The 23,199-nt window shown below is 30.9% G+C and overlaps 2 protein-coding genes across 2 annotated transcripts; one reads left to right on the top strand and one right to left on the bottom strand.

The window, feature by feature from the left end:
* Positions 1–8,854: 8,854 nt before the first annotated feature.
* On the top strand, positions 8,855–12,591 carry LOC107946022 (boron transporter 1). Its single transcript, XM_016880203.2, has 11 exons — positions 8,855–9,402; positions 9,494–9,576; positions 9,662–9,854; positions 9,964–10,102; positions 10,189–10,521; positions 10,615–10,788; positions 10,876–10,971; positions 11,055–11,192; positions 11,374–11,693; positions 11,791–12,058; positions 12,149–12,591. Exons 1-11 carry the CDS (start codon positions 9,299–9,301, stop codon positions 12,431–12,433), a joined length of 2,133 nt encoding a protein of 710 aa, XP_016735692.2. The 5' UTR covers positions 8,855–9,298; the 3' UTR covers positions 12,434–12,591.
* Positions 12,592–22,487: 9,896 nt separating this feature from the next.
* LOC107943142 (protein NIM1-INTERACTING 1) lies at positions 22,488–22,850 on the bottom strand. Its single transcript, XM_016876891.1, has one exon. The coding sequence runs from the start codon at positions 22,848–22,850 to the stop codon at positions 22,488–22,490; it is 363 nt and encodes a 120-aa protein (XP_016732380.1).
* Positions 22,851–23,199: the final 349 nt, after the last annotated feature.

Below are 23,199 nucleotides of genomic sequence, written 5' to 3'. Positions count from 1 at the left end.
TACCAGCAATTTTTATTTTCATCTCAGACCCGTGATAAAAAAGATTTTAGCTTCACCCCTAAGCTGAGTTGATAAATTCGCAATTAATAATATTCCATATTTTAAATTGTTTATATAATATGTTGACCTGAAAATAGTTGCTAAGTAATAAGCAAAGTTTTATCAAAAGTGACCATGGAAGTTGGCACTTTTCCAAGTACTACGAAAACATAAGAAATATGGGACAATCAAGTTTGATTATGTAGTTTGGTTTCCTTATGTCTACAGAGCTTAGTTTAGTGAGAAGTATCCACTATCTTCAACCTTTAAAAAACTGGTGAACCTAAATCTATTATACTCCAATGGCAATTTCCTCACTCTTGCACCTTTTAAGACTAGTACTCTCATCACTAAATTCTCCCATTGAGAACTTAGCTTGTAAAACTACAACACAAAAGTTTTACAATCAAATGCACTCTCACAAATATGTTCCTCACTTGAACAGATCAAGTGCTCTCAATAATCAGTACAGTAACCTATACAAGTCAATTATATAGAGTTTTCAAGACTTGCTAACATATGAAGATCTATCAGAATCCCTACTAAACAACCTAAATACAAATATAATAATAACAATCAGGATAAACATAAACTGTGGGCAGCTAAGTCTTCAATGTTTCAATCCGATCCAACTTCCTCTGCCTAAGAGATTTGATACACTCGATGCGATTCGATCCAACTTTCTAAAATAAGTTTCTCCAAGCGATATGATTTGTATTGATGGACTTGATTCAATCCATGATCTTAGCTTAGTCCAAAGATACGGTTCAATAAATTGCCAGTCTCTTAAATATTGAAAGTTGTTGTCTGCTGCTGTGGTGAAGAAAGTGGGTATTTCTTAAAGCACATCTCGATCATTCTATATTTTTCAACATAATATTTTTAAATTAAACCATTGACTTCTAAAAAAAAAACTAATTCACCCCTTTAAAACTACCTACTATCATTTAATTTCTCATAAAAAAAAACACACTTTTCGTTTAGCTTAAGTTTTCAAAATCAGACCATTGGTGAACCAGTCAGACCATCGCTGCTTGGTTCGACTGGTCTAATTAAATAAATCATTAAAATTTCATAAAAAAATAAAATAGAGAAAATCTGGTCAACCAATTTAACAGCCAGTTCAACCAATTCGTACTGATCCGCGGGTCAACCAGTCTAACCCTTCTAATTAGACTGAAACCCCATAGATTCTGAGTCCAACAGGTCTGGTTCAAACAACATTGCTTTTAACTGTCATCATTTTCCAAAATAGAAAAAAGTGTCTATAAAATCATTTTTCACTCACATGACCCATCTTTGTTAGCGAAGACAATTATGCTTTATGTTCAAATCCCAAGATTCCTATTATATTTACGCATTTTTCAAGATTTATCAAAATAAATAAAAAAACATAAATACTCTCAAAATAATACTTGTTGCTTTCTTTGTAAAATAAACGAATTTTTGATAATTTTACAACTGAATTGAGAGTTGAGACAGGATTGATGGATGACACCAACTTAATCAAAAGTTTTATATTATATACAGTATAGATCCAATTGCACCAAACATCTATATAATTCATATATAGTTGCATATATTATATCGGGATAAATATCAAAATTATACATGAACTTTGATCTAATGTGCAATGTCATACATGAACTTTGATTTTGTGTAATTTTATACATAAAATTTTGATTTGATTCAAAATTTTACAAATTACTAACTATATTATCGAATTCACACCATTTTACATTGATATGTTGCATAACAAACAATTATATTAATTCAATACGAAAATATATGTATGTATTCGTTTCTTTAAAAGTGTACAATTGGATCAAAATCAAGGGTTCATGTATACATATGAACCAACATTCAAGTTTCATGTGTATAATTACACCAAATTAAAGTTCATGTATCAAATTGCATATTGAATTAAAATTTATATATAAATTTAATTTTAATCCTATTATATTTGAATAATTTGGTGCCATTTTAATAATTAAACCCTAGCATGAAATTAAGGGATTATAGGAAAAGTTTGATGACATGAGCTATGACCAAGTTGTTTGAAAAACCAAAAAAAAAAAAGGAGGTTGAGATGCATTGAAATTGACTTAAAAAAACATTGCAATTATCTTATCTTTGTGTTGCTTAAGAGATAAGCATCCTTTTGACTTTAAAAATATTGTGCTATCATATGGTCGAAAATTAGTTGTTCACGCCACATGAACCACACGACAAATCCATAATTTAATTAAAATAAGATTCATTTATAGTTGAAGTTGATGTCGAGAATTGTTCATAGTCCTTTCTTGACCTATAAATAGGAAAATAATGCGCTTCAACGCACTCAAACCCACATCATCCTACATTGACAACAATGAACATGCCAATCAGGCTTATTCATTTTATTATTCATTTATAGTTGCTCTTTTAATAATATGATTTTTAATGTTAGAATTTACGTTTCCTTTCAAAAGTGTGATATGTTTTGTTACTGCACTCAACACTTGTTAGTATTAAGGTAATGTATATATATGTGTGGAAGTTATTTTATATTTATATTTACTAAAATTTTATATATTCCAAATTCGTATTATAACCAACAAGTGTTAGATGTAATAATAAGGTACATTGTACTCTTAAGGGAAGGACTCAGATTCAAACTTTGAAGACGATATTGTTAAGAAAGACAATTACGAATTTCTAAAGAATTAGTCTCTATAGACAATAAAACGGATATGAAAGACACATTAGTTTCACCTAAAAGATGATATTATATGAACTATATTAAATGGCATGCGGAATAAAGTTATGTAAAAAACATTTTAAAAATAAAATGAAAGTTTTTCGAATGAAGGTGATTATTTATTTTCAAAATAAATGGTAAGTTTTTAATAGAGAGGTTTATTAAAAATTTAAAAGTAAAAAGTATTCGTAGAATATAATTTTTGATAATTGAAGTATTTGGTCGATCTTTTTATTATAAGGATTAGATCAAATTATTTCTTTTACAGTTTAATGGATCAATTTAGTCTCCGTACTATTAAAAAGAATAAAATAAGATTAAATTTTATTAGAGTTAATATTTACGGTTTAAAAAAGGAAAAATCTTTTCCAACGGTCCTTGACTTTAAGAGTTCTGTTAGGGATCGTCCCGATTAAGCAACAAGTAAAAATAGCAGAATAAATTCAGAAATTGAACACACAAATTTAACGTGGGAAAACTCTTCCAAAAAGGATAAAAAACCACGGGAAAATATAATTTTATTATAATGACAAAAGAACGAATAGTACAAAAGATGGAGATAAAAACTAAACCCCGAAAACCCAAAAACAAAGAACTCTCAAAACGTAAACACAAAATTCTCTAAATGTGTTATGAGTTCTAATCTCTAATGGGTGTTTTTTTAAGGTTGTAAAAGAGCCTATTTATAGGCTAAATTCATATGTCAAATAATAATAAAATAATCTAAACTAATCAGTGTTTGACTGAAATAAATAAACAGAGTTTAACTAAAAGATTATTTTTCAAATTTGACTGAAAATATGAGTCATACTTAACAAATCTCCACCTTGACTCATATTTCTACAACGCCATCTTTGCCAAAGCCCGCCACGAGCCTATCTTGAACTATGCAGGGAATTAACTAAGTCGAATCTGTGCTTAGAAACTGGAAGGCTTCTAGCCTTCGACTTGTACACTGCAAATCAAAACTAACCCGGGTCTAATTTTCATGAACACAGTGCCCTAACTTTTCAAAACTTGCATTCAAAAGAGAACCTCTCTTCAACGAAACGGTCATACATTTTTCCCTCCTATGACTAAGTTGCCTCCGCTCCAAACGAGTTGACTTCGACTCTGTAACGGACGAGGGACGTCCGATTTCACCGGTCACTGTAGAACCTTCCAGAATATAAAGACTGCCAGTTCTTTTATCTTTTAACAAAACGAGAGCTCCACGAGATACTTTAATGCCGCTTGACTCGATGTTGATTCTGCATCCTTTCAAGTCTAAAATACTCAAGGAGATGAGATTCTTCCGTAAATCAGGTACATACCTGACATCTGAGAGTGTCCTAATCGTCCCATCGTGTATCCTAATTTTAACAGTACCAATACCAATTACCTTACTAGATGAATCGTTTCTTATGCGCACAACTCCACCTTCAACCGAACTGTATGTAGAGAACCATTCTCTATTGGGACACATGTGGAAAGAACATCCCGAATCTAGGATCCACTCGGACGTGAGCTTGGAATTATCGCTCGTTGACACTAACAAGAAATCATCACCACTTTCATCAATCAAATTAGCACCAGCTACATCTTCCTCGTTACTCTCAACAGCTCTTTTATTTTGCAGTTTATAACAATCTGCTTTGACGTGACCTAACTTTTTACAATAGCGACATCTTTTGTCTCGTTTCTTTGATGCTATCAAAACGGAAGCTTGCTTATCTGCCTTGCTATCCAAATGAAGCTCATTGTCGAGTTTGTCTCTACTCAACAAATGAACCTTCACATCTTCGAACGAGATTTTGTCTCTGCCATAAATCAGGGTCTCCCTGAAAGACTTGTATGAAGGGGGTAAAGAGCACAATAATAGCATATCTTCATCATCAATATGAACCTCAACGTTCTTTAAATCATTTAAAAGAGTAATGAATTGACTGATGTAATCTCTAAGAAGCTCACATTCATTCATGCGAAACGTAAATAGACGTTATTTCAACACTAAACGGTTAGCTAGAGACTTAGTCGCGTAAAGAGTTTCTAACCTTTTCCACAATGCGGATGAGGTCTTCTCCATCAATACCTCCTGCAATACCGTATTTGCAAGGCACAACTGGATTGCAAACAAGGCCTTTTCATCAAGCTCTTCCCATTCTATTTTATTTAGATTCTCAGGCTTTTTCCCGATAACAACCTTTTTCAAACCGGATTGAACTAGAATTGCCATCATCCGAACTTGCCACAGATTGAAATTTGTCTCGCCATCGAACTTCTCAATTTCAATCCTTGTTATTGCCATATCTGAATGGACTGATCTTTGAACTAGCTTTGATACCACTTGTTAGGGATCGTCCCGATTAAGTAACAAGTAAAAATAGCAGAATAAATTCAGAAATTGAACACACAAATTTAACGTGAAAAAAATCCTCCAAAGAGGATAAAAAACCACGGGCAAAGATAATTTTATTATAATGGAAAAAGAACGAAGAGTACAAAATTCTCTAAATGTGTTATGAGTTCTAATCTCTAATGGGTGTTTTTTTTAAGGTTGTAAAAGAGCCTATTTATAGGCTAAATTCATATGTCAAATAATAATAAAATAATCTAAACTAATCAGTATTTGACTGAAATAAATAAACAGAGTTTAACTAAAAGATTATTTTTCAAATTTGACTGAAAATAGGAGTCATACTTAACAAGTTTCACAGACAATTTCCAAGCACCATTTTTCTTTTTGGTTAAAATGTACCATAAGTTTATGTATTCTTTGTAAATTTGAAATTTAATCTTTGTATTTAGATTTTTAGGAATTTAGCCCCTTTACTTTTCAAATTTTAAAATTCAGGTCTAATTTTTAGCTTTGTTAAAGTTATTTTGTTAAATTTAAATTCATTACAATGTTATTTTTTAGTTACACGGTTACCAAGTGAGAATTTTTATATTTCAAAATGTCACGCCAACAATTTTAATGTAAAAATTATAGCAATGTTAACAATTTGACCAAAATTTTAAAATTTGAAAAGTAGAGAGATTAAATTCCTAAAATTAAAATATAGATATTAAATTCTAAATTTGTGAAGAAATACAAAGATCGATGGCATATTTTAACCTTTTTTTAATGCAATGTAAGGATTTATAGATAAATTTAGGATTTTAAGGTTGAGTGACGAGAGTTTAGGAATTTAGGGCATAAGGTTTTAAGAGGTAAGATTTATTGATTTAGATTTTATAGAATTTAGTATTTTAAGATTGAGGGATGAGAATTTAGGATTTAAGATTTTATAATTTTATATTAAATTAAATTTATAATTATAATAATTTATACAAATTATTAAATTATAGAAATTTACTGTCTTAACTTAAATGGAACGGTGGTTAAGGTTCTTGTCCGACACCCATTTGGCACACAGGTTCAAATAATGTTACGCCCATCCCCTAAGCCTAATACTGTATAAAAATAACTAAAAAAAATCTATATTAGATCTTAATATCAAATATTAAAAAACTTGTTAAAATCATTAAGTGATGGATGTAGTGGTAAGATACTTTTGCATTCTCAAAAAAGAATACACATTTGGATCTTGGAGACCACATTACAAATCCTTTAAAAAATTACATGAAAAATAATTTTGCTTTTCAGTTTTAGAATCATAAAAGCTTTTTTTTATTAATCTCATTATAGGTTCTGATCACATCTGTTCTTTTTGACACAATGCCTAAAATTACTCATATCCCCTTCTCAACCCATAAATAAGAGGATAATGTTGAACTGATGCGGAAATCCCGGATCTAGACACAAGAGAAACACAAATTAAAAATAAAATGAGAATAAATAAAATTAGTTAAATAATAATAATAATAATAATAATAATAATAATAATAATAAAAGGATAGATTTGCCCTATGGAACCCTTGGTTAACTTGTAACCAAAAACGCCAATGATTGAGCGACTCCCTACGAAACCCCTAGAAGAATAACATCTAGAAACACCGATGAACGGGAAAGAAATTTAAATATTTGTAACTCTGAAATACCCTCGAAAGTAACAAACTCCAAACTAAATAGCAAGAGAAGAATCACTCTACTCTCAAAAATTTGCCTCACACAAATTTGGAAAAAAACAAATACTCTCTTTTTATTCCTTCCCCCAATGTGTAGAAAGCAAGCCTATTTATAGGCAAATTACAAGAGTAATTGAATCCTAATAAAACTCTTTAAAATTATCTAAGAAAATAAATAAATAATAACCTAACCAATAAAATTACTTAACTCATAAGTGATGTGTCCCAACCAATGAGAATTAAGTAAATAATAATAATAATAAGATACATAAAAGATTAATCCACCAATTCATGGGCTTTCACTATTCCAAGATTGGTCCAGTGAATTGCATTTTCGTATTTGTCAACGTCACGAACATGATGACTTAAATTTGTAGCAACAAAGTCTTGGACAAAAGCATTCATCTTTGATTTTAATTGTCGTGCCTTGCTTCGAGTGATTGGACCACTAGGAAAAACAACTCCTTGAGTGTCACCTCCTTGGCTCGTATCACGAACCTACATCCTCTTGCATTGACAATAATGTCCATGTCAATCGAGCTAAAACTCAACCAGCTAAAAACTTTAAAACTTTATAGATCATAAATTTTAAATAGTAAATGTAACTTTATTAAAATTTAGTCATATTTAATTTTTTTTAAAAGTACAAAGATTAAATTAATTCGTTTAATAATAAAGAAACTAATTTATTCGTTTAATAATAGAAATTGAATCAAATTAATCTTTGTATTATTAAATGCAATAAATCCAAACTATAGTAGATTAACATTTAATGTTAAAAAAATGACATGAACACTTTTTTATTTGCAATTTAACTAAAAAATAATTTTATTTGTAAAACCGAGAAATTTTTTTAAAATATTAACTTTATTAGTTGTAGATAAATTTTTACTTTCTAACTTCAAATTTTAATTTATTTAACTCATTTAATAATAAAAATACTAATGTGACCTTATTCTTATAATGGACCAAAATTTGGGAAAGCCTTAATTTTGAAATCCTCAAATAATTGAAGAAAAGCAATCCATGATTGATAGGAAAAATGGTGGTTGTTTCTCTCTTCATTGTCTTATTTTTTAAAAGAAAAAGTCAACTGGTAGTGGCACTTTTTTTTTTTTGTGAATTTTAGAATACAGAAATTTTGATTATGGTGTGTAAAACTCAAAATCATGCATCTGATTAGACACAACTTGATTTGATTATGGAAGATGAATTTGAATTTTGATTTAATAATAAAAAGTCGATAATCTCGGTTTAACTCGAATATGAATTCATTCAACCCTAAATTAATTTAAATCTAAAAACATTTAAAATAGAAATGATATGAATTTCAAACAACTAAAACTAATAATTCGAAACGATCTTAAATCTATAATGACCTAATACAAAAAAACTAAAATCTCAAGGTTGAATGATTCGAACTCAAAATGACCCAAATTTAAATTGAGCTAAAATGATTCTAAATTTTTAAAATCTAAATCAAATGGATCAAAATTAATTTGAATCGATTATTCATTTAATATAACAATATAAGAGTGTCAATTGTTACAATATAGTATGGGTCCAAATGAGGATACTCTGAGCAAATTAGTCCATGCACATTTGCATGAGGTACATATGGCTCGCCAGATGCAGTTGTCTGGTTATTCTTTTAGCTCTGCTAATTTTTAATAGTAGAAACAGATTAATCTTTTTTACAGAAAGAATAAATTTACTCTTTAATCTAATATACCTTAATTAATTTATCTATTTTTTAAATAAAAAAATATAACTTAATATAGATAGCTCCATAATATAAAAGAAAATGAAAAGGCATACATAAAACTGTGCCAATCTAGGTGAGCCGTCAAACAAATAGAAAGTGAGGGTCACTTTCATTCCCACTTGACCCGCCTATACTTTGTCTGCAACTGCATTACTCAGGATTTTGTATTCAATATGAACCTTTTTTTTTTATGTTCATCTTTCTTACAATTATTTTAATATTTATTTATACTTCTTTTGTTAATATCCTGTAATAAAAAAATCAGTGAAAAAAAGTACTGACTAAACATTGGTCTGCACCTCACCAAATCTACCTATTAAGCATCTTTCAAAGCAGGCTTTATATATTTGTATCCTTTCATCTCCTTCCTTCAACACCCCCATAATATACAGTGCATCAAAAATCATTTCAAGCACAAAGGAAACCAAAAAAAGAAAAAACAAGAAACCCTTCGTTATAATCTTATTTCTTTTTATGTTTCAGCTGTTTACAGAACCTAGAACCATGTAATTTGGTTCTGTTTTGAGTCTTTGTGTTCATTATCTTTTGCTATAGCTTTTTTTATCTGCAGATTTCATCTCTCTCAACTCAAGTCATGTAAATTGCATATACATATATACATATATATAGCAGTTTAGGATCAAAGGAAGAGAGAGAAGTAAACGCCAACCATTTAGTGGTTTAGCTAGCAAAAGAAACTAACCATGGAAGAGACCTTTGTGCCTCTCAGAGGTATCAAAAATGATCTCAGAGGAAGATTATTGTGTTACAAGCAAGACTGGACTAGTGGCTTTAAAGCAGGCTTCAGGTACATACATACATGCATTCATACATATATATATATATTCAAAACATTATTAAGCTTTGTATTTATAGGCTTTTCCCTATATCATTTACAGGATTCTAGCTCCCACCACTTACATTTTCTTTGCTTCTGCAATTCCTGTCATTTCATTTGGTGAACAACTTGAGAGAAATACAGGTATTATATGATTTTAAGTCTTTTATATATATGTGTGTGTGTATATATATATGAGGCACCTGATCCACCATGTTTTTATCTGCAGATGGAGTTCTCACAGCAGTTCAAACCTTAGCATCCACTGCAATTTGTGGGATCATACATTCAATAATAGGTGGTCAACCATTGTTAATACTAGGAGTTGCTGAACCAACTGTCATTATGTATACATTCATGTTTGACTTTGTTAAAGACAGATCGGACTTGGGTCGGGACCGGTTTCTAGCCTGGACTGGATGGTGGGCTGTGTACCTCAGCTTTTTTGATCAAATAAGTTTGTTTATTATATTTTGTTGGGGGCTGCTATAATTTAATATAGTTGCCTGGCTTTTTTGTTTAATTTTGTAGGGTGTGTGTATGGACTGCAGGGTTGCTGTTCTTACTATCAATCTTGGGAGCTTGTTCCATTATCAACCGGTTTACTCGTGTCACCGGAGAATTGTTTGGTCTGCTTATAGCTATGTTGTTTATGCAGCAAGCTATCAAAGTAAGATCAATATTGGTATATAACATGATGAAAACTTTTATTGAATGACATAAATTAGGCTTTATAATGATAAATTTGAATTGCAGGGCCTTGTGGAAGAGTTCCGAATTCCACACAATGAAAATCCGAACTTGACACAGTTTATACCTTCATGGAGGTTTGCTAATGGCATGTTTGCTTTGGTACTGTCATTTGGCCTTCTTTTCACCGCATTACAAAGCCGAAAAGCGAGGTCATGGCGCTATGGAACGGGTTGGCTTAGAAGCTTTATAGCAGACTATGGTGTACCACTTATGGTACTAATTTGGACAGGAGTCTCCTATATACCCGCCGGAGATGTTCCGAAAGGTATCCCACGTCGTCTCTTCAGTCCAAATCCTTGGTCCCCCGGCGCTTACGAAAATTGGACAGTCATCAAGGCATGTTTAACTAAGTACACTTACCAATCAATACTATATATATACTCTGTCTCCTTACAGGACTAACAAAAACATGTAAAAAAAACCTGACAGGACATGCTGGATGTTCCGCTGGTCTACATTATCGGAGCCTTCATTCCAGCCACAATGATTGCAGTTCTTTATTACTTTGACCATAGTGTAGCATCTCAACTAGCTCAACAGAAAGAGTTTAATTTGAGAAAACCATCTTGTTATCATTATGATTTACTCCTTTTAGGATTCTTGGTATGTATTAAGTTCCCTCTATGTCTCCAAATTTCGCCTTTCCGATCAAATCCTTAACACGAATTTTGGGTGTTTGTTCGGTGGCAGACACTGTTATGCGGTCTCATTGGCGTCCCTCCGGCAAATGGGGTCATTCCACAATCTCCAATGCATACTAAGAGCTTGGCTACTCTCAAGCACCAGGTAATTAAATTCATTAAATTCTGCGTTTCATTCTTATGATTATCACAATGTTTTGCTGATAGTGATTTATGGTTATCCCGCAGCTGCTTCGTAACCGGCTGGTCACAGCAGCACGAAAAAGCATAAGCAAGAATGCTAGTTTAGGACAATTGTATGGAAACATGCAAGAAGCCTATCAACAAATGCAGACCCCTTTAGTTTACCAAGAACCTTCAACTAGAGTAAGATATTATTTAATTTCCATGATCCAATAAAAAGATATCATACTTTAAAAAATTCAGGGAGACAGCTGTGAATATAAAAATCCATTAATACTTTTAAAATGTTCACTAGCATGCTTGCTGCCATAATCATGCACGATATTTTATGATTAATTAATGAAATAATTTTTGTCTTAAGCAGGGACTAAATGAACTAAAAGAATCAACAGTTCAAGCTGCAACGTGTTCAGGCAACATCGATGCCCCACTCGACGAGACTTTATTCGATATCGAGAAAGAGATTGATGATTTATTGCCTGTCGAAGTAAAAGAACAGCGTCTAAGTAACTTGTTACAAGCTACCATGGTAGGCGGTTGTGTTGCAGCAATGCCTATACTTAAAAAGATCCCAACTTCGGTCCTATGGGGTTACTTTGCCTTCATGGCTATCGAAAGCTTACCGGGGAATCAATTTTGGGAAAGGATCTTATTGCTCTTCACGGCACCGAGTAGAAGATACAAGTAAGATAATTCATTAACTCATCTCTGTTATTTGCTTTTATTCGAGTTGAAATCGAAAGTTTCCTTTATAACCAAGAAAGGTTTCGGTTTCTTGCAGAGTTCTTAAGCAGAAACATGCAACCTTTGTGGAGACTGTTCCATTCAAGACAATTGCGATATTCACCGTTTTTCAAACTATTTATTTACTTATATGTTTCGGGTTAACTTGGGTACCGATAGCCGGCGTTATGTTTCCTTTGATGATCATGCTTTTAGTCCCAGTTAGACAATACTTGTTGCCCAAGTTTTTCAAAGGGGCACATCTTTACGATTTGGACGCCGCCGAGTATGAAGAGGCACCTGCTTTGCCATTTAATGTTGCCACAGTATGATCACTTCTCCAACAATCAAAACATTCAAGTTCCAATTTAATCATATCTAATTTCAGTTACATCTTTTATGTTTTGAACATACAGGAAACAGAGTTGGGACATGGAGCATCATATGAAGGGGAAGGTGAGATATTCGACGAAGTTATTACTCGAAGCCGAGGTGAATTCAGGCATACATCCAGTCCTAAAATCACAAGTTCCACTTCTACACCAGCAAACTACCCTAGAAGCCATCTAAGCCCATGCCTCTCGTCCAGTCCACATCTCGGCGAACTAAGAGGAGAAAGAAGCCCTCGGGCAAGAGGAAATGAACCGCACAGTCCAATGACCGGAATAGGGAGGAGCCCTCTTAACCCGTCACCAAGTTAATACGGAATGTTGTCGAATATGTCATTTCTCTAGTCCTTATCTTGTGTGTTAAATGGTTCGCTTAGGTGCTTTGTAAAGTGTTCTCTTCCAATTTCCTTTGTAACAACAGATTTCATTTACTTTTCTTGCAAGAAATATATATAACAGTATTTCCCCCCCCCCTAAAGTGTGTGATATTAGTTACAAAATACACATAAATTGCATTAAATTAAGAACCGTGTATTTTCACTACAAAAACATGTTGCAGCTCATAAATACCATACAATTATGGCAAAAGTAGTATGGAAGCACGTATATTAGGAGTCAAATTACATTTTACCCCGTTTACTCAATAAATGGGTAAATTAGTCATTTCTACTATTAAAAACTGGAGCTGCTGACAAAATAACCAGATAATTTCATGTGACGTGCCATGTGTACCTTATTCTGATATATAGGGACCAATTTTTAACAATAGAAATGAATGGAATCTTTAGCACAAGAGCCGATTTGCTCTTTGATCTAATGTATAGAGGTTAATTTGTCCTTTTTTTTAGTAAAAGGGACAAAATTCAATCCGACTCTTAATACAAATATCTCCATAATACTTATACTCTCGAAGAATCTTGGTTTCCTTGAATTGTAAGCAAACATGAAAAAACAACAGAGGGGTCAACTCTCAAATACGATCATGAAAGCATGAAAACCAAAATTACAAAAGGAAAAAAGCAATGACCATAATTCATTATTACAGATTTGAGGTCCTACATTCTCAATTACGGGGAAGAAATATGGCGAATGCTATATGTGGTCTACAACATACCCCTTTTTAAAAACCGCGAAATTATAAGTATATGTACTGATGCATGGCTACATCAAATACTATTATCAAACCAATCGCGGGATTAAATATATTATTTGGTACTTAAATTTAGATTAAATGTTAAATTTGATATCTGAATTTTTTTAAATTGATATTTAAATTTTTCTTTATTCTCATACAAATGCTTAAATTTGACTTCAACGTTCAATTTAATATTTGAGTTTTTCTCTTCTCCTGGTTAAGTACTTACGGTTTTTTTTTACTAAATGATGTTTTTGATTTGAGTACGAAATTTAGCATAACCCCAAGTCAAATCAGAAAAGGAAAAGGAAATAATAGATATAGTTAAAACCCCAGAAAGAAAAGCAACTAACAAGCTAAAACTGACCATGAAGATGAACAATTACAAAGAGCAGACATCAAAGGGAAAGATTGAGATCCAACTGTTGATGTTGATTTGTTTTGTTGCTCTCACGTTCATCATTGTTGTTCTTGGAAGAAGAAGCAGGGAGAAGGGATGTAGCTGCAGTGGTGGTGGTATTATTATTTGGTGGAACCTCAGCAGCAAAGTCTTCCCATTGAAAAGAAGGGGTCCAAGTTGATTTCATGGCTACTTTCTCCTTTGTATCTTGAGACTCAATCATCATCTGGTTATGATGAGCATCTCTAACATTTCTTACCAATGTGAAAAAAGCATTCATCTCTTCATCATCATCATCATCATCATCATCATCATCATCATCATTTTTATTATGCTCAACTGGTGGGGTCTCCTTTGTTTTTGCTTCCATGTTTTTCCTCTTCATCAAACCCTTTTATGTTTTATGATTGTTTTGCAATTTGTTTTTTAAGAACACTTGGATTTGTACTTAAAATGAAGGAATTGTTAAAGAAGAAAGAAGAAGAAAGTAGGAAGAAAGACAATAATTAAAAAAAAAAAAAGGGAGATTATGGGAATGAAGAAGATTATGTTCTTATAAGAAATTACTAATTGGTCCTTTGAAATTTCCACTACAACCACCTTTAGCTTGGACTTGTTTATATAATTTGGTAAATTTAATTGAAACCTATAGAATCAAATGACTTAATCCCACATGTCGTGTTTTAACTTTGGAATATGGACTTAGGACAATATATCATTTGATACTTAAATTTAATATTAATGTTTAATTTGGTACTTGAGTATTTCTTTTGTCCCAATTTGATTTTTGAATTTGATTTCAATGTATTAGTAAAACAATAGATTTAATGTTCAATTCGGTACCTAAACTAAATGGCGTCATGCGGCTCAATGAATATTTAACACGTGTGCTTTAGTAAAAAAAAACGTATGTACTTAGTTGAGATAAAAAAAACTTAAATATCAAATTAAATATTGAAACCAAACTTATGTACTTAATTGAAAAAAAAACTTAAATAACTAAATAAAACATAACATAAGCCCTTCGAGTATTAGTTGGCAGAGTATAACTCAAAAAAAAGAATTGAATACTTCTAAGTCCTCCAAGATTTTGTCAACTTCAAGATCTTCAAACAAAAAATATATATATGTTAAAGTATTTAGGATTTCCCTGTATTATAGGGATTAGATCAAATTAGTCCCTCTATTATTAAATGGATCGATTTAGTTTTGATACTATTAAAAGGAATCAAATAAGTTGAAATTGTAATATAGGTAACATTTACTATATAAAAAAACATCTTTAAAAAATTCTTTCCAGTTACAATTCAATTCTAAGCAAAAGATTTCATTTACAAAATGATAAAAACTTTAAAAGTATGAATTCTGTTAAACCGTAAATACTCTTTTCTAATTTGACTTTATTTAGTTCTTATAAGAATTAAATTGATTTATTTAATAATATAGAGACCAATTTGATCTAATGCTATAATACGGGGACTTTCCAAGTAAATTCACCAAAAAAATACATTCAAATCATTCAGTGACACGTAAGGTCTTCAAGTGACCATTATTTATTAGGGATTCAAAGATTAAGTGGAAGATTATGAATATATAAAATAAAAAATAAGATATGATACAAAGAATATTATTCTCCATTCTCTTTGCAAATCACTACATTGATTTGAGCATTCTGACTTTTTAAAATTTAAAATTTAGTAAAGATAAAATTACGTTTTGACTCCTTTAAGAATGATAAAAGTTTAATTTAATTCTTTAAAAATTATAAATATGTAAACTATTAAAATGATGAGATTATATTTTCACTACCACCAAAATTACAATTTAATTTTGACCCCGATGTTCTGCCTTGGTCTCTAGGTTAATGATTATATATTTTTATACATTTGAATATGTTAAAATTGAATGGGCCAACCGACCACAGCTCAAGAACAATAATTTCTTGAGAGACCCAAATCAAATGCAGGTCCTAATATATGTTGTTGGACTGCATGGAACTACACTTGGGCTTACTGTTACAGTAACACTGATTTACAACTTTTATGAGATAGATTTAGGATTGTAATTTAGACATTAGTGCTTCTATGTTATTTGAGTTTGATTAGAAAAATTTTAGATTTGATTTGGTATTTATGAAATCAAATTTCAGCATTGTAATACTTGCTTTGAATTAAAGATAGTAATAGGACGAGGCAGGTCGAATTTTTGCCCGCCCCAACCTCAACTCGATGCACTACTCATATGCCTCGAATCTAAACCTAAATTCAACTCAATTAGATATGCAAAATTTTCACATTTTAATACAATTTTTTTTATCTAAGACAGTGTTGTTATGTATGAAATATAATTCTATTATTTTTCTCATTAAATTGTCTTTATATTTCATTTATGCTACACTTTCAAACTATGGATTAAATATGAAAGATGAAGAAGTTATGGAGATTAAAAAGAAAATAAGTAAAAAGGCTTAACTTAGGAGCTAGGGCTGGCAGGGCACAGGCTCTTAAAATGGAAAATTTTCTATTTAGGTCTTTTATAATTTATAGAATTATAAATTGGTAATGGTAAAATTACACTTTGGCCCTCTAAAAATAATAAAAATTTAATTTAATCCTTTAAAATTATAAAGATATAGACTATTAAAATTGTAAAATTGTATTCTTACTATTGTAAAAATATAAAATTTAATTTCACCCCTCAAAAAAAAATTTGGCTCTGCCACTGCTCGGGAGAAGAATATAGAGGTGTGTGGCACAAATAATAGAAATGAGGATCTAATATTAATATATTATATATAAGAGTAATTTTATAATTATCTCAAGCCAAGGCAGGGTGGATTTTCTCTAAACCCAACGTTGACTTCACTTGATCACTATAAAAAAAAATATACTTGATTTGATCTACCCTGAACTCGATTTCAAAATTAAAAAAATTCAAGCCTATTGAGTCAGGTCAAGTCAGAACCTGTCGAATATAGTTTTTTTTTTCATCCTTAATTAGAATAATTCATAAACTTAATCGAGCTTTTCATTTTATATATTTTATATTATGAAATTATATTTTTACTACTATTATTATATAAAAAGAGTTTAAGTACAATTAAGCTTTGTATTCGAATTTGAGATAGACAAAATTACTTGATCTTAAAAATTAACATTCAATCGAGGTCGAATCAAATGTCAATCTTTAATTTTCAAGTCCAACTCAAACTCGAGCTTCCTACTACTATTCATCATCACATTAGTGATGGAAATTTCGTCATTGAAATATGAAGGAACCTTCCTATTTCATTGTCAAGTTTATCTTTATTCCAGGACGTCCTTCTTATTTTGGAAATTGCACAATATTATTGTCAGTTGTCAATTGTGTCCTTATCCATTTTTTTATTCTATAGATTTCCCACTAAAAAATTATGTATATTTAAAATATCTCTTTATCTTTGCATTGAATTTCAGTTCAATCGGTATTTTTATTGTTGCAATTACGAATAATTGTATAAAAAGTCATTGGTACACCCAAAACAATTATAATCAAACATCAATTTAGTAAAATAGAAATAATCAAATCGAACTTTTTTGGTGAATATTTTGATTTTAAATTTTTTTGAAAATTTATTTATAAAAAAAGATTACCATTGTAATTTAATACATCGACTCTTCTTTTATTCTCCTCTATTTTTAGAATTGAATCAGACCATTGAAATAAGGGGTTGAACCGATAGATCCTTGAACAAGTTAAATCAACGATTAAACTAATATGATCTATTTTTAAATATAATTTTTAATAATTTATTCAATTAAACTGATACGAATACGAATGTAACCTTCCTATTTCTTTTTCAAGGTTCCAGCTTGTTTAGCGGCGAATAAAGAAATGACACAATAAGGTTTGGATGAAGTGGGGGACATTACCAGTTGTGTCTCTATCAAATTAATTCCCACAATAGTGAGTTATTGACTTTTCCACCCAAATACGTTTACCAAATGGAAATGGTAGGAGATTAATAATATGCACAAATAAATTTAATTACAAAAAATACTTTATTCTTATGTTCCAATAGTATTGAATTGTTGGTTAATTGTATCTTGAGTTATAATTATAGATATAATTGGAATTGAAAAATAAAAATTATTACGTAATTTAAAATCTCTTTCCATGATAATGAGATCTTGTCTGGAAAGTAATTCACTATAATCAACCACACAAAACGTGTACTCCTCACCAAGACCAAATGTTTGGTTAGAGATATCGCATAGTTTTGCATAGAAGTTAAATAAGGTTTCCTCTTCTAAATTCTAAGAGAGTCAAACTTGATCAATAATATTTGAAGCTCAGACTGTTTCATAGTAGATGCCCCTTAATGTGTTGTCTCAAGTATGGTCCAAACTTCCCAAGTAGTTTGTATTTTCATATTCTGTAAACTCATGGGGATCCACGCTATTGAAGATGTCATTAAGAGCTTTGAAATTCACATGACTCAGTTTATCCTCCTCTATAGCCCAAATGATCTGCGGTTTGGGCATCCCTACACCATTAACATCAAGAGTTATTGGCTCCCAACTAGCAATTACCGCTCTCTATGCCTTTTCCTCTAGGAACTTAATAAATGCCTTCATGCAGTTTTCCATGAGCGTAGTTGAAACCATCAAGAATAGGGGGTTTGGAGATCGAATTACCTTCCCTATTTTAGCAATTCAACAACATGATCTTCACCAAATAAGACTAATATCTAGTTCTAATACCAATTGATAGTGTTGAGTTGCCAATCAATTATATGGTGAATTGCAACTAAAAATATAACTAAAACTAAAAAATAAAAACAATGGACACACGAATTGATTACATAATTCAAAACCTTAAACATGATTCCCTAATTGAAAATTGAACAAACTAAATCTTAAGCCTTAGGTGTAGTAAGAAAATTATTTTTTTTCCATGGGCTTGAGACAAAGTTTGGTTCATCAAAATTGAACTTTTCCCAAATAAAATTCAAAAACAATAATTATTTTTCAAAAATTATTTAAAGGAAATGAGCAATAACTAAATAGAAGGAATATGTATAGGTGAAAGGCAATTATTATGCTACTAAAATGCATTCACTACATTACTTTATCATTAAAGAAGTTGAATGAATTAAGATTCCTTACCAACTTGGAACTCTTGATGACTAACTTGTCAAGGTTGATAAAGCATAATGCTTAAATTTTGGTATTAGTCCCTATACTCTGTGTAAATTATAATTTTAGTTTTTGTATTTTAATATAGCTAATTTTAGTCCGGTATTTTTTGAATTGGTTAATTTTAATATCTATATATTTCAAATTTTAAAATTTTAGTTTTGACCCAAACGGTATCAGTTAAATCGTTTGATTAAATTTTACTATTAATCTTGTACCGTGTAAAGTTGTAAATGTAATCAATGTTCTTTAATTGGATCTTTTTAGTCCCTATACTTTTCAAATTTCAAATTTTCAATCTTAAAGCAAACGATAGCTATTAAATCCATAAGCTGACTTTTTTGTGACGTGAAACTAGTAAGTTGATATGGCATTGCACATGTGATGATATGTAAAAAATTAAAATTTGTAAAGTATAAAGACTAAAAATGATCAAATTAAAGTACAATGATAAATCACAACTTACACATAATAAAGAAACTAGTAGCAAAATTTAACAAAATGATAATATAAATAAGATATTAATATACAATTTAATTAAAATCTCTACTGTGGTTATAACGTATAAAAATACATAAACATAATGCAAAATCACAATTTGTTATTGTTATGTGTCTCCATCATGTTTAGGAAACCTTATTAGGTCAACCACCATGCATGAAGACACACGTCATCTCACATCGCCAAATGTTGTATGGCTATGGACGTGCAGACCGTACATGATCTACACGTGGCACACGAGACTAGAGGTTAGGGGATTCATGCATTGATCTCTCGAAGAGAATAGAACCATAAAACTCTTCTCCCCATCTCTTAAAAAATCACGTACAACTTTCAATCTTCGAGTGAACCATCGTCAACTATCAAACCCCTATTTCTTCATCACCGTCAACATCCATTCTAAAGTGCTCGTTGCTTTCTCAACCTTATCTTATCATTTTCCTCTTTGTTTGGGTTGAAAGATAATAGGAAATGCTTTAGCTTGCTTTCTCTTCTCTAATTTAAAACCTTTAATCCAAAGTTTCGAATATTCATTTATCGTCAGTTCTCAATCAATTAAAATTCGAAACATGAAAGGTAAATATAAAGTTTGTTTTAATTGTTTTACAATAAAGTTATAAACAACTTTATCTTCGTATTTAGGTAGAATTGCGAAACTTCACTCTTAACATTTCGAAATTTTTTCACTTTAGTTCTTTTTTTTTTAATCTCACACACAGCGATGAAAAAAATTCAAATAAGACCAAAATGGATGGAAATCTTTAATCAATTAATGGGAAATTTTATTTTATGAATCCTTTCTACCACATTATCTATAGTCCCTTTTCAATTATTTAATGACCATTCAGAAATTTTTCCCATGTCATTAACACATATATTTGGTATTTTTTTTACTCTTAACCCTGAATCTTGAATCTTAAACCCTAAACTTTAAACCTCAACTCCCGAACACTAAACCTTGACCCTTAAACAATGAACCTCAAACCTTAAACCCAAGCCTTAAACCTAGAACCTCGAATTCTAAACCTTAAATCTCAGATCTGGACCCTGAACCTTGAACTTGGGGTTTGAATTTATGATTTAGTGTTCAAGGTTCGGGTTCGTGATTTAAATTTGGAGTTCAGGATTTAGAGTTCATGATTTAAGTTCGGGGTTTAAGTTTTAAAGTAAAAAATTACCTTTATATTCCCAAATCTATCTTTTAAAGTAATTTTTTTATCATTATTCTGAGAGTAAAAGATAAAGATGTATGTTGTTCCCTTTCCTTTATGTTCCCTAATCTCATCTTTTAAAGTAATTTTTTTATCATTATTCTGAGAGTAAAAGATAGAGATATGTATGTGGTGGCACCACCCTAGTGATCAGATCTGTGTTCCATCGGCGGTGGGTCGGATGATTTACGAGATTAGCAAGCTTGGAAAGGCTGCAATATAAGCTTCTCTAGCCTTCAAAACCCTTCATTTCCACTAACTTTGAAACTGCTTTTGGAAAACAAATCATTGTCACAATTTTAATGCATTTTCCATTCCCAGCATTACGAAGGAAAATTAGTAGAACTGAAAAAAAGAAGAGAATTTTGCAAAAATATAAATGGAAAGAAGTTCGATTTAGAGCAGGGATCTTAAAGAGAATTTCTAATCTTTTTAATTATATTTTCTAAATTTTTCATTTTAAATGTTTTTTCAATAATAATCTAAGCCACATCATTGAACACATCATCAACTGAGGTGGCATTCCACGGTGGATAAATATGTTGACAGTTAATTGACTAAAGGTTTCATCCATTTTGGTGTTGTTTAAAAAATTTTACAACGTTGTGGGTGAAATTGTAACAAAAACAAAACATTAAAGACTTAAGTGAAAATATCTCGAAACATTGAAGGTGAATTTAACAATTCTGCCTAATATTTATTTTGGTTAGTCTTTAACTTTTAAAAATATATTTTCTAAAAAAAATTAATCATTCTTTTCTCATAGTACAAATAATTGAAATCCTATATTTTATTATTTTCTCAATGTCAGGCCTCATGTTTCCCAAAGTTTTTAACAGACTAACCAATGGGTTAATTGCACTTAAGATCTCCAAATTAATTAAAAATTGATTTTTGAGCTTTTGCGATAATCTTTAAAATATCAAAATCATATAGATAAATTATAGCATTAGTCATTAAACTATGCATAAGTTTTCAATTTAGTCACTTAACTTTAAAAACTAACTATTTAGTCACTTAAGTAATTAGGATTTAATTTTTTTAGTCACTAAACTTTCTATCGGGTGCTTATCTGGCTGTTAAGTGAGTAGGTGTCCACCTATATTCCATGTGGTAAATAAAATTTAAATTCTAATTAAAAAAACCAATGGAAAAATGTAAATTCTAATATGATCTGTAATTAAGAGTTAATTGCTCTAAGCACCTTCAAACTATGATCCCCATTTTAAATTGACCTATAAACTTCAAAACATTTTGATTATATCTCAAATTATTGATGTTATATCAATTAAATCCTTCCATTATTGAATCCATTAATTCTCAGAACCAAGATTTTAAAGAAAAATAAAGAGTGCGCGATAGGTTTTGTAAAAACTTTGAATTTCTCAAAACCAAAACTTCTGCTACATCCATTTTTTATAATATTTATTATTCTTTAAATTTTTCATTTTAAATTATATCACGTATGATTTGACTGTCTCATTTCACAATTAAATTAACGATTTTAGTAATAGAATGACCTTATTGATATAATATTAGAATGTTTTAAAGTTTGAAGATAAGTTAGAATGAGAGTCATAATTTATAGATGTTTAGTGCAGTTACCTCTAATATTAAGACTTTAAAAGGACTCAATTAAAATGAAATAAAATTAGAATATCAATTTTGATAAATTAACCCTAAACAGATGAAAAAAAAATCTGCACACATTAGGGGTCCTATCCTTGCGGAGGAAATATTTCCCACCCAAATTAAAACCGAAAACGATTTTACGAGGACCATATTTACTCTCATAGAAACCAAGCCCTTTTTCTTCGTCGATGAAATCAAATACCAGATTTTAAAATCCCAGACATCAAAACATGAATAACGAAAACCTCAATTTAATTCCATTAAAAATACTTAGTAATTAACATTGTTTTAAACCAAAAAAACAAAAAGGCTAAAGGGTGAGCTTAAGATCTAAACCATCGTCTTCCTCATCATGTTGTTGCTGTTTTTTCTTATCGTCATCGTCGCCGTTGTTTGGTGTTGGGTAAATAATAGGCGGTTTTCGAAACTCGATTTCTTCATTAAAATCAGCCCATTCAAAACTCGGAACCCAACTCGGTTGCTCATTGTTGTTTAGCCTCCTTACCTTGTTTTCCCCCTTCATCGTCTTCGTCTCCATTTGTTTCAGCTCATTTCTTCTTCTATCACGTGCCTCTTTAAAATTCCTTATTAAGGCAAAGAACTCCTCCATCTTCTCATCTTCTTGTTCTTCGTCTTCGCCGTTAATGTAAGCTTTACTTTTCTCTCTTTCCATACAAGAAAACAGGGTATGAAATTGAAACAGAGCTGCCGCTGCTGCTTCTTTTCAGAAAAATAAAATAAGGTACTCGTTTTCCTTGCGGTGGTTGCTCGTTGCTGATTTCTTCAAAGTTGAGCGCTAATTTATACATCAAATTGATTTGGGGAAAAGACCGAATTACCCTTCCTGCCGGCCAAGATTTATGCATTGGAGGGAGCTAAGGGGTTCTGATTTAGCGGGCGCACACCGTGACGCGTGGGATGATGGATTCCGTCACTTTAATGACGTAAGAATGGATATTGGTAGCTTGTCGACGTAAAGGGATTCGAATAATTTTACGTAACGTAGATGACGTAATATAAAA

Source organism: Gossypium hirsutum, chromosome D12 (genome assembly GCF_007990345.1).
Source record: "Gossypium hirsutum isolate 1008001.06 chromosome D12, Gossypium_hirsutum_v2.1, whole genome shotgun sequence".
NCBI classification, from domain to species: Eukaryota; Viridiplantae; Streptophyta; class Magnoliopsida; order Malvales; family Malvaceae; genus Gossypium; species Gossypium hirsutum.
The sequence above is the reverse complement of the archived record's forward strand: the minus strand, read 5'-3'. Positions and strand labels throughout refer to the sequence as shown.

Bases quoted from the DNA above. Each gene is read 5' to 3' on its own strand.
- LOC107946022 (XM_016880203.2), top strand. From the start codon at position 9,299: ATGGAAGAGACCTTTGTGCCTCTCAGAGGTATCAAAAATGATCTCAGA. The intron at 9,403-9,493 runs GTACATACATAC...TATCATTTACAG, and splicing joins GGCTTTAAAGCAGGCTTCAG to GATTCTAGCTCCCACCACTT. The intron at 10,972-11,054 runs GTAATTAAATTC...GTTATCCCGCAG, and splicing joins TGGCTACTCTCAAGCACCAG to CTGCTTCGTAACCGGCTGGT.
- LOC107943142 (XM_016876891.1), bottom strand. From the start codon at position 22,850: ATGGAAAGAGAGAAAAGTAAAGCTTACATTAACGGCGAAGACGAAGAA.